Source organism: Aulostomus chinensis, chromosome 7 (genome assembly GCF_037954235.1).
Source record: "Aulostomus chinensis isolate RoL2024-O1b breed Wild chromosome 7, RoL_Achi_v1.0, whole genome shotgun sequence".
In the NCBI taxonomy this organism is placed as follows: Eukaryota; Metazoa; Chordata; class Actinopteri; order Syngnathiformes; family Aulostomidae; genus Aulostomus; species Aulostomus chinensis.
Window position 1 is genome coordinate 30206156 of NC_141326.1, and position 11176 is coordinate 30217331.

The following is an 11176-nucleotide window of genomic DNA, read 5'->3' on the forward strand; positions in this document are numbered from 1 at the left end:
GTTAATTTAGTTAATAATGTTTGCTGGTGGTGAATCCCCCCCCCCCACCACCACCACCATTAATTTTCCTGGCAGGAGACTAAACTTATTTCAGAATTGTTGGTGCACTGGGGAGGCACCAAAGTTCTACAGTCAGGAAACTCGACAGGTTCCTCCCGCAGCGGCGGCGGTGGTCGACAGGCTGGTTATTAGCTGTCCAACTCTGACAGGTTAGATTTAAAAATAACAGATTTATTAACTTTGCCATACAAACAAACAGTAGCAAATGTAAATATATACACATTCAGCGAGGACATTGACAGGAGCAGAGTCCTTTGGCACTTAATGTTCTGGTCCAGACGGGAAACGAGTATCAAATCTGTGAATGGCGCTGACACAGAGTTGGTTGAGAGACACGACCTTTAGGAACCAAAGAAAATCGGACTCAAAGAAGATTCACGTTTTTAGCCGACTGGGACAAAATCTCTCTGACGGTTAGCTGGCTTGATCCAGCAGCTATGATCTGTAAACCTTTTACACATGATGACAATCAAACTCAGAACCACCGGCGATGTCTGTATTCACAAACAGAACCTGATCCGAGGATTGGAACACAGTCGGCTTCACGGAACTGAAGGACGTCTTCCTCTCGGTGGAGCCAGACTGAAATGTTGAACAGGACATTTCCTTTTTGGCATTAAAACATTTTTCTGTTGAACTCTTAGGAGCCGTTGAAAGTTCTTCCTCTCAGGTGGAGGACCGATGCAGGTCAGGCCTGGATGGTGATACCTTTTTCTTCCACAAGGGGGAGACAGTGAGTCACTGTAGCATGAGGGAGCCTCAAAGGCACCACAGAAGATGGAGGATGAACTACTGACTCTTTAAGCTGACAGGTCAAAGGTCAGCAGATTCACCATAAAGGGTTTAACAAAGGAACCACGTGACATGAGCCAAGTGTGTGTGTGTGTGTGTGTGTGTTTCTGTGTGTGTCCGCGCTCATCTCCCTGCCAGTAACCAGCCTGTGTTTTGTGCGAGTAAACAAATGATCAGAGTTTAGCAGCATGTCAGGCTCCGCCCCGTCCAAGGCAGCTCTCTGAGCTCAGAGATTCAGTGGAGTCCTCCTCCTCCTCCTCATGTCCACCTGTAGAGCTTCAGCATCTTCTCTGTGAGTGAGGCCAAGAAGTGCTCACCGTTGAAGGAGAACGGGCTGATGTCCAGCACCGGGAGGTCGGCCGGAAGCTTCTGGAGTAGAGCGCCGCTGCTGGCGTCCCACACCTGAGGAAGAGGAGGAGGCTCAGGTTTTACATGTGTGCCAACTGTGGACTGCAGCAGTACATTCATAAACATTAGGAAACCGTTTACTGACGTCAACTGAACCAGACCTCAGTACCAAGCTGATGCCGAAATTCTGAAAACACAACAGTTTTTGTTTTACTCTGGTGGTGCTCCAGGCAGGAGCTACACACAGTAACAGCAGGGTGTGTGTGTGTGTGTGTGTGTGTGTGTGTGTGTGTGTGTGTGTGAGGGACTTTCTGTTTAAGTCTGAAGTTGAACTACAGCAGCTCACCAGCAACGCCTGGCCCCCATAGACCAGAATCAGAGCAGTTCCATAAGTGAGTAAAGCCCAAAACTCCTCAAGACTTCCCCCCTGAAGCTGGCAGCGTCTCTCTCTGCTGCGTGAGAGGCCGTGAGCCTCTTCTCTCTGTGTAATTCCAACACTGGTGATGAGGACTTCCACTGATAAAGACTGGCAGTAAATCAGTGCTTTACCACTTGGAGGCCAGCTGGAGTCCCCACTCAATTGGTCTGGTGTCAGGTTTATGTCCCCGAAAGACACTCAAGTCAACACAAATGCAGGACTGACCATGGTGGAGTTGGAGGCCTCGTCCCCGGCACAGACCAGTGTCCCGCTCCCACCAGGACTCCTGAAGACGGCATTCTTGGTGAGCAGTTTGCAGGACGAGCCGGCGCTGAAGGTCTGCACAGGTGCGCAGGAGCAGCTGGGCAGCTGGCTGGAGTCCTGCTGCGGCGTTCGGTTCAGAGCCATCAGGTCACAGCGCAGTGAGGGGTTGGAGCGTCCTGCAGGAGACGCAGAACACACACAGTGTCCGTCACTTTGGCAACAGGACAGCGTTCAGTTTTTTAACTGGACTTCCACCAGTGCAGGACGACAATCTATTACTTTGTTGATGACAAAAACTTTCCAGCAATAAGCAGGAACTGGTGTACGTGAGCGGCGGTATGCCGCAATCCTGTGATGGTCAGACCGGTGCTCTGAGACGGCGTGAGCAAGTGGTGTCGCGGGCTCACCTGGCCGGTAGGTGACCAGGCAATGCCTGCTCTCCGTCTCCACCTGGATGTCTTGGATGCAGCCGACGGGCTCCAGGGGGAGGATGTGCGGCCTGTACGTCGTCTCATTGACCTGCTCCCAGAAACATCCCCGCTCCAGGGAGCCGGTGATCAGCCCGCCGCAGGGGAAGGAGCTGGACGCCGCTCGGGGGATGTAGCAGAGAGACATCACTGGACACCTGAGAACATCAGAGGACAAGTACAAGCAGTTAGGAGGGTTTTTTATCTGCTCAAGATCATATGACATGATGGCGTGTGTGTGTATGTGTGTACCTGAGGCGGAGCGGCTGCAGCTCCTGGACGTAGGTGCTGGTGTCTCTGGTGTCGTAGACCAGGACGGAGCCGTTACTCAGACCAGCGTAGATGTAGTTACTGTTGTCCAGACACCAGCAGCAGCTCCAAACTGGCTTACCTGTGTTGTAGGTCTGGACCACCGTGTTGGTGAGCAGACTTGCGCGCGCACACACACACGCACACACACACACGCACACACACACACACACCCTTTACATCTCAGTCTAACCTGTCAATCTGATAGACTGAGTCGCACCACTGAGCAGAAACTGAAGTCCATTCTAGGTTAAACAGAAGGCTGTGATGAGGCTGAACGTACCTGGTCAGCTTGATGGTTCCATCCAGAGCAGCCGACAGCAGCAGACTGTCGTTCTGTCGGTTGAAGGCCAGACCTCGGATCTGTCGGCTGTGGATGGGGACGTACTGGCCGGCCTTCATGTTCACCACACTCACCTTCTTCACACCGCACCCTGACGGAGGAGCCACAACACGGAGCTTTGAGTCCCACTGGTTTAGGACATACCGAAGACAAACCTCATTTAAAGACACAGGCGAGAGCAACACCGTTGCCCCCCTCTGGAAGTGAGAGGAATCACAACATGGATGGAGGTAGTGAACACGTGTTGAGTCAGGATGGATTCACACAGGCAGACTGAAGCGCAGGCTGATTGAGTTGAGGACAAAGACCACAGTGTGAACTTGTTTGTGGAGAGCTTGAATGTGACACAAGGAGGGAAGCACTGAGCCCCCCCCCCCCATCGTCAGTACTTAATTTAGTTTGATGACTTTTGTCTGCCTCTTTGCTGTGGAATGTTACCAGCTTGGTTGGTGGAGGCTGTCGTTTGTGGCTGTGTTGGTTCTAGTAAAGCCTGACTGCTACGATCTGACAGCAGGCCGACTAGAGGGGCCGACACACTGGTGGGGGGGTCTCACCGGGCACCAGGGTGGAGTGTGGTGACGGCTGCGACGCCAACAGGCAGCTCAGAGGTTCACAGTAGGACAAAACTCTGCAGCCTCCAGCCTGAGACACCAGCACCGCCTTGGTGAAGAGGTACTGAGCCGGCGCGGGACCGTCGGACCTCTGAGACGAGCTGGGGGCAAGCGTGGACAAGGGAGATGAGGAGGAGGAGGAGGAGTGAGCTGAGCTTCTCCCAGCCTGAGCCATCAGAGCCTTCAACTCCTGCAAATCCAGGAGACACGAGAGACGGTTGAACCACAGAGACATTTACTGGACAACCTTCACAGGCTGAGATGTGCCGGGTAACCGCAGAAGAATTTGAGGCTGAACTTGTTCTCTGAACACCAACCCGTCAGACACAACGTGTCAGGAAGACGCATCATATTTAGGAAAATAAATAAATAAAATGAACGACGAGCAGATCATAAACACTGCAGTGACGCCGTGCAGGACAGCACAAGGTTAGCATGACCACGGGTATCTGACTGGTAGTTTAATAACTCCCAGTGAGGCACAAACGCCTTCATTACAGCTAAAAACAAACTACAACTCCAACCATTTGTTTGGACCTCCAGTCCGAGTGTTACTGAATCCCTGATCCTCCGTCTGGATCAAGGAGACCTGGACTCTACCAGACCACCCGGAGAGTTGCTGGACAGACGTTTTTGGTCAGTTTAGCTGCTGTTAGCTGTCATTCTTCGTTAGCTTCTAGCTAAATATACATGGCTGGTTCTTCCTGCATTCTGAGTCACTAAGAAGTGCTGGAGGAGGGAAAAAACTCTTGAGCCCCTTTCACACTGCACCAAAAACGCAGGTGAACGCGGGTGTTTGGGCGAAAGGGTTGACTCGGCTCCCACCTACCGGGAACCTGAACGTGAACTGCACAAGCGCGGCCGTGTTTATAACCAACTTCTATCGCCATCTTCACATCTTTTTATCCATCATGACAGCCTATGGCAAGATTGTGAAGTCCGCGAGCTGCTCGCCATCCGCGGCGAAGAGGGGATCCGGCGGCAGATTTCTGGAACCGTACGGGACACGGTGATTAATGGGAACATGCCGCGCAAACACGGGTACAAAAACCTGCTTTGACCTGCGTGTTTCAGTGTGAAAGGGGTATGAGTGAGCTCAATACTCCGATCAGAGAGTACTTAAAAAAAAATACAACACTTTTTTCGTCAAGTATTACTTCATTCATATAGTAGTAGTAATATTATAGTAATATTAGGAAGAGTCGAGAACCAGCAGCAGGAAGTCAGGACGTTACCTGCAGCTCTTGTTGTGCTTGTCCATACTGGTTAGTGACGACCTGCAGTTTGAGTTTGTACTGAACTGATTCCAGTTCAGCCTTCCTCCTCAGAGACTGCTCCTGCTCCAGAGACCTGCACAGACCACAGCGCACCAAGCTCAGCTGATCCGATCCATCATTTTCCATTCACAGCCTATGAGCTGGAATGGGTTGATACGGCTTGACAGAACTCAATCTGTTTCACAGAATCAATACATTATTTTATTTTTGAAAGGACAACAAAAAGAAGGTAGAAGGTGCAGCCGTATGCTAACAAAGACACAGCCATGAATTAGATGAGCTAAATAAGGACAGACGAGGGGTCCAGCGGAGTTGAGCTTGCGAGTGCTCATGTTGCTCTGAGACCATCAGTCCAGCCTGTTACTTCTCAGCTGGGAGGAAAAAGCTGCAAATTCATCTGCAAAACGTGATAAAGCTGCCGACTAGAAGCTCATCATAGCGCGGGACTCGGCTTGTTGGCAGTCAAACAGGAAACTTGACTCACTTTTTCAGGCTCTCCTGCTCCGTGTTGTCCAGCACTCTCAGCTTTGAAGCGTACAGCAGCACGATGTCCGAACGCTTTGCTTTCTTGTTGCACTGAAGAGGACAAAGAGAAGAACAGGACTTGAGTTTTTTGAATTAGACCGATGAAATGGTCATGGATGATTGCACAGCCTCACAGCATCTGCAGCTACTGCTAATTTCCAGAGCCACGTCCCGAGAACAGCCTTTAAAAGAAGGCTCTTCAGTGTCCAGACGCCAGGCAGACTGACCTGAGGACATTTAGCTGCAGAGCCCTGAGCATTCAGCCAGCGCTGGATGCAGGTGAAGCCAAAGAGGTGTCCGCAGCGTAGAGCAGAAAGGCGGTGTTTGCCTGCAGCCGTCCACGCCTCAAAACAGATGGTGCAGGTGTTGCCTTCACTGTCCTCGCTCTGTGACGACGGGAGTAAAGACGCTGACTGGAGGAGGAGATGAGAATCAAAGTCTCACAAGTAGACTTTGTATAAACCTGATACCATCTTGAGCTTCACATCAAAACTACTTGGCTGTGGTTGTTAACAGCATCACCCAACACGTCAAATACTTACATCACACCAACAGAAGACAACGAGCTCTAAACTGTGTGTATATCCGTGTATAATAGTGTGTTTATGTGTGACACTTCCTTTGACACAGCAAAGTGATGCAGGAATAAATCCTAAAGCTGGTAAATGAGGAATAACTGTAGAACATCTGAGTCCCTGGCCTCCATTCAAAAGGTTAAACACCTGAAATGAGGACTGGAGTCAGGTGGATGGTGGAGGTTCAGTTCTACATCAGATCCACCAGTAAACACCAGACTGGTGGATGTTGGAGGTCCAGTTCTACATCAGATTCACCAGTAAACACAAGACCGGTGGATGGTGGAGGTTCAGTTCTACATCAGATCCACCAGTAAACACCAGACCGGTGGATGGTGGAGGTTCAGTTCTACATCAGATCCACCAGTAACACCAGACTGGTGGATGGTGGAGGTTCAGTTCTACATCAGATCCACCAGTAAACACCAGACCGGTGGATGGTGGAGGTTCAGTTCTACATCAGATCCACCAGTAAACACCAGACCGGTGGATGGTGGAGGTTCAGTTCTACATCAGATCCACCAGAAATCACCAGACCGGTGGATGGTGGAGGTTCAGGTCTACATCAGATTCACCATCCATTAAAAACCTGGGTTGCTAACAAGAGTCTAGAGGAGCCTACAGAGGTCCTGGAGGTCATTAAAGGTCATCAGAGGAAACACAAGAAGCCTGAAGGTTTGTGGTGGTGACCTTGAAGTCATGTGACCCTGGAGTAGTTCTTCATAGGCTAACATTAGCTTAGCATTGCTAACGTAGCATCCAGGCTTCCAGCATCATCAGAGGGTTCATTAGTGAAGATGATCTTGATGAACTGAACCTAGAAGATCATCAGCTTCTGTTCACCAGAGCTGATTTACTGATTCAATCACCACAATCACATGGAGCGATCCTATTGGCTGCTGGAGGAGGAGCCAGGAGATGACCACTTCCTGTTAGACTACAAACATACCTCCTCCCTGACATGTTAACTTCCTGTTAGATGACCAATACTTCATTCCTGTGTTGCGTTACCTGGATGTCCTGGACTTCAACGTCTGTTCTCTCACAGGCAGCAACTGAAGTGGAGTCTGAACATGATGAAAATTAAAAGAGCTTCAGCTGGAACTCCAAGATGACATTTTATCAACATTTGAAATGTAGGTTTAAAGCTCCTAAAAATAATAGAATGCATGACTTCTTTCAGGGGGAAAAAAACGGTCCTCATGAGATCATGTAACTTAGGATGTGTGTTACACTCTTTGGCGCATGTATGACTGAGGTAACATGCTGAGTGAGTTTGGGTCTGACTCACCGGTTGGTCTGCCCTCAGGGGCGCGTGTGTGTTGAGAGGAGGAGTGGAGTTGAGGATTAGCAGGTTCAGCAGACTCCACTGCAGCAGATGGCTGTTCTTCATTCCCCTCCACCGCCTCCTCTCCCTCCTCGTCAGACTCGCTGACCTCCGTGGTGCTGCCAGACTCTGGTTCCACCACGCTGGCAGCTGGCGCCCGCAGCAGAAAGTCTGGAAAGCCTCTGGAGGGTGCAGCGGTCTGGCTCGGGTAGTGCACCCTGAGACCCTGCCTGGAGCAGCAAACATGCAGATGATGATCTCAGGACATGGACGAGTAGGACAAGCATGTCAAGTACATGATGCCTTTAGTTCGTGCTGTAACTGCAGGTACCTGAGTCTCCTCCGTATCGGTGCCCCCTGAGCTGCTGCCTGCGTGCTTGCCGCTCGCCCTGTCACCACCCTCTGACTGAAAGCCCAGGTGGCTGGAAGCCGGGGTTGACCACGGACCTCTGCCTGCGCTCCTATACTCTCATCATCATCCTCATCCACTTCGGTGCTGCTACCAGAGTCCGTAATGACGACAGGTGAGTTGGCGTCCGTGGCCCCGCCTGCAGCAGCGACCTCCGGCTGCCTGCCACTGTCTCCCTCCCTGTCCACAGGGGAGTCAATCTCCATGGCCTCCATCTGTGCATGAGATTAACCAGGAGGAGCGACAGTCAGCTGACAGTTAGCTTGGCTGAGATGCTAAAAACAGAAGGAAAGACAGGCCTTCACTCTTGTTAGACAGCTCTACAAACAACCTGTGCCTGTCCATGCAGATGCACTTTCACTGGATGTAATTTAACAGTCGCAAGTTGCCCCGTTGGATCATGGGCGGGCAGCTCTGTCCTTGTTCCATACTGGAGGGATTTCAGAAATGTTAATGTTCAGAAATGTTCCACCATTCATTTAAACTAAAGAAGTTCAGACAAGAAAGTCCGGGTTAAAAAAAAAAGAGCCAATTTCCCTTTAACGGGTTCTCCGTCACATTAGGCTGCAACCTGCCGTAGAGTCCAGTTCCACATCCTACATGTTTGGCTAACTCGTTAGCTAACATTAATTAGCTCAATATTCGTTTTAAAAAAGTGACAGTTCCCGCGGGGAAGACCTGAAGCCTCCCACTTTCAGTCGTTTCACAGAAATTCTCTCGGTGTTCTATTTGAGCTGTGTGCTAGTTACACCGCTGGGTCCCCGGGCGCAGGTGGCGGGTCCTCCGACTTGGCACCAAAATAGAGACCGAGGACATAAAGGCCTGCTAGCCGCCACCAGGCTAGCGGCACCTCCTGCCGCCCAGATCCGCCTTCGCTCACGTTTATTATCGAATTAACTTCCAAGCATCAATGTCATGTTACAGAAAAACTGGGTTTCTGCAGATTTTTTTCAGGGTGTCCGCCCGGGTGTCCTGGTAACCACGGCCGGGTGAGCTAACGTCTGTGGACCAGCTAGCATCAGATGAGAAGCGAGGCTAACAGTATTCAAACCAGGAATCCACGGTCAGCTTCTCAGCATCAGGCAACACAAATGCGGCCACGGGCAACGCTGCAGGAACGAACAAGGTGCGCTCCTTCTGCCCGGCAGCAGGTTCCCAACCCGAGCCGGCAGCTCCGCTCCGGCCGCAGTGAGACGCCCGCCGCCCACATACCTGACGGGAGGTGAAAGTTCAGCATACGCGCAGTGGTGAACACATGACCCCCCCAAGCTGCCCTGGTCCTTGTGGGATTTCTGAGATCCGTCACCCCGGGATGCCGGGTCAGTCAGCGCCGCAGTGAGGGCTCGAATCTCCCGGCGCCAGTCCGCTCTTCCCGCCCCATCCTGCTGTGACGTCTTCGCCAAAGATCGTGTGTTGTTAGGATGAGTCACACGCGACAGAGAACGTAGCCTCCCAGCTCCTGGTGCTCCTGGTTCCTCCATCCCTGCTGACAAAGCAAACAAGGTTATTTGACAGAAACCGTCGCTGTGCCCATGAGGAACCACTCATTTGTCATCGTCAATCATAAATCGTCCTATAATAATTTAATAAGCATCAAAATAAGAGTTTTCTCTTCTGGATCCGATCCAGACGGATAAACATGCAGGCACCAGCCAGCAACTGACTCAAGACAGACTTTGATCTCTGACTCTGATTTCAAGATTCCGACTTCCATCTTATTCCCCATGACTGAATCCGATCAGTCGCCAGACTGCGAGGGGTGCGATTTTCGGTGGTGTGACATGCAGACGTATGAAGGCCTTGTTTGAGCGTTAGGGAGTCAATCAGACCAGCCGTTTACTGCCACGCACTGAGAACATTGTTGAATCTTTCTTAAAGTAAAAGAAAACACCGCCGTGACCCAGCAGAAGTCATTAAAATGAGTAGACAACATCTTCATCATCCTGTTGGAGACAACTTCAACAAGCCAGGTGTGGCGAGGGCACGTAGGAGCTTGGACAGAAAGCGTAACGTCACATGTATGATGATGACCAGGTGAGTCATGAGGAGCCAGGGAACTGAAGCTGTGAAGGGAGTGCTGATGAGTCCACGACAGGGCGAAGCTTCAGACTGAACCAAACCAAGTTCAGTTCTCGACAAACTGCTTGCCTTTGTCATGAGGGAGTTTTCTGGCTCCCCGACCAGAAACAGGAGCAGCCACCAGCCTGTAAATTTGTGAAGGTGCAAATAATTTGCATCTATTTGAAATCAACAGCCAGTAAAATGAAGGGCGCGCTCACAGGTGTGGGTGACGTAGCTATGTCAACTCCATGTTTGTGGTAAATTGATGATAAAGACTTTCAGACTGGACATCAGTGGACTTTTCTAGAACTCCAGAAGGGCTCGTGAATCCTGAGCAGAGGACCTGGTCTTTACCAGCTGTACCCTGTTCCAACAGACCCGACTTATTTGTTCTATCCTTCTCAGCCTTTGGCGCCTGCATTCTGTGACCATGATCGTGACCGAGTTGGGAGTCGAGACAATCGTGACGGCCGACACCAAATCATGAGGGGAAGCGATGATGTGCAGCTCCATGAGGTTGCACATCTTTGGAGGCCCTCCTTCAAGAAGGCTTGTTTCGCTGAAGACCCTGAACGCCCCTCGGCCCGGCAGCACCGTGGAGATCACATCAACTACCGACACCACCGCTTCATTTATGTGTTGTCGATTTTATTAGTTCACCATTTTTAATGTCTTGCATGTTGAAATATACAGGAGGAATGATAACGTGAAAGTGACATGAAATAACAACTTGTAGTTTTTAGTATTTGGAACGTATTTGTATCCATTTTCTTCAAGTTACAGGCCAGGTTTTCCTCACTCGAGAGCCATGATGTCCAGAGACTGAAGATTCGGAGGACATTCACATTTTTAGCTGCGCCACCGCACTGCGGAGTTTGTCCATCATCACTGCAGAACAGAAAACAGCCTCAGTTGAAGAAAGACATGCTTCCCCGAGACATCATCACCGACGCACTGCTGGAATCTACTGGGGACCACAGACGGACAACACCCAGGCGACACAAACATCTGTTTGAAGGACGCACGATGATATCGGCCTGAGGGCAACAACCACTCACCTCCAGCCGACGGCCTCTGGAAGCAATCGTTGGTCCTGCAGTCGTCGATCACACGTCTCAGTGGTTCCGGACAGTCGTCAGGGACCGGCTCTTTAAATTCCTCTGTGCACACTTTCTGATGAATTTCTGTATCTGAACATTCTGGAAGACAGAAGTTAAGACGAGATGAACCTTCGCAGAGCCGCTGACGCGGTCGCGCTCGATGGCGGTGGACACGTACCATCAAAGGGTCTCTTCTGGGTTGCAATCTCCCACAGGACGATTCCAAAGCTGAAAGACAACATTTTCGAGTTTACTGTTGACAGAATTCATTGTGCTAAGCTAACTAGCAT

The 11176-nt window shown here is 50.7% G+C and overlaps 2 protein-coding genes across 4 annotated transcripts in view; both read right to left on the reverse strand.

Annotated features, from left to right (window-relative positions):
* Nucleotides 1–207: 207 nt before the first annotated feature.
* Nucleotides 208–9087, reverse strand: rfwd3 (ring finger and WD repeat domain 3). Of its 3 annotated transcripts, none has more exons than XM_086209866.1 (13): nt 8938–9087; nt 7648–7940; nt 7281–7546; nt 7001–7056; nt 5642–5800; nt 5374–5465; nt 4848–4962; nt 3556–3802; nt 2942–3092; nt 2602–2778; nt 2290–2507; nt 1844–2058; nt 208–1254 (listed from the first exon to the last, which is right to left on the reverse strand). In XM_086209866.1, the coding sequence occupies exons 2-13, from the start codon at nt 7938–7940 to the stop codon at nt 1111–1113; spliced, it is 2133 nt and encodes a 710-aa protein (XP_086065992.1). In that variant the 5' UTR covers nt 8938–9087; the 3' UTR covers nt 208–1110. The 3 variants fall into 3 exon arrangements, with proteins under 3 accessions (XP_086065992.1, XP_086065990.1, XP_086065991.1); XM_086209864.1 differs by having other exon boundaries at nt 209–1254; nt 5642–5827; XM_086209865.1 differs by lacking the exon at nt 8938–9087 and adding an exon at nt 8057–8915 and having other exon boundaries at nt 209–1254; nt 5642–5827.
* Nucleotides 9088–10428: 1341 nt separating this feature from the next.
* LOC147259468 (mixed lineage kinase domain-like protein) overlaps nt 10429–11176 on the reverse strand; it is a 10642-nt gene continuing 9894 nt past the window's right edge. The window contains exons 9-11 of the mRNA XM_086209867.1: nt 11065–11114; nt 10845–10985; nt 10429–10674 (exon numbers count right to left, since the gene is read on the reverse strand). Of these exons, the coding sequence (XP_086065993.1) occupies nt 10628–10674; nt 10845–10985; nt 11065–11114 (238 nt within the window). The 3' untranslated portion in view covers nt 10429–10627. The remainder of the gene's footprint in view (nt 10675–10844; nt 10986–11064; nt 11115–11176) is intronic.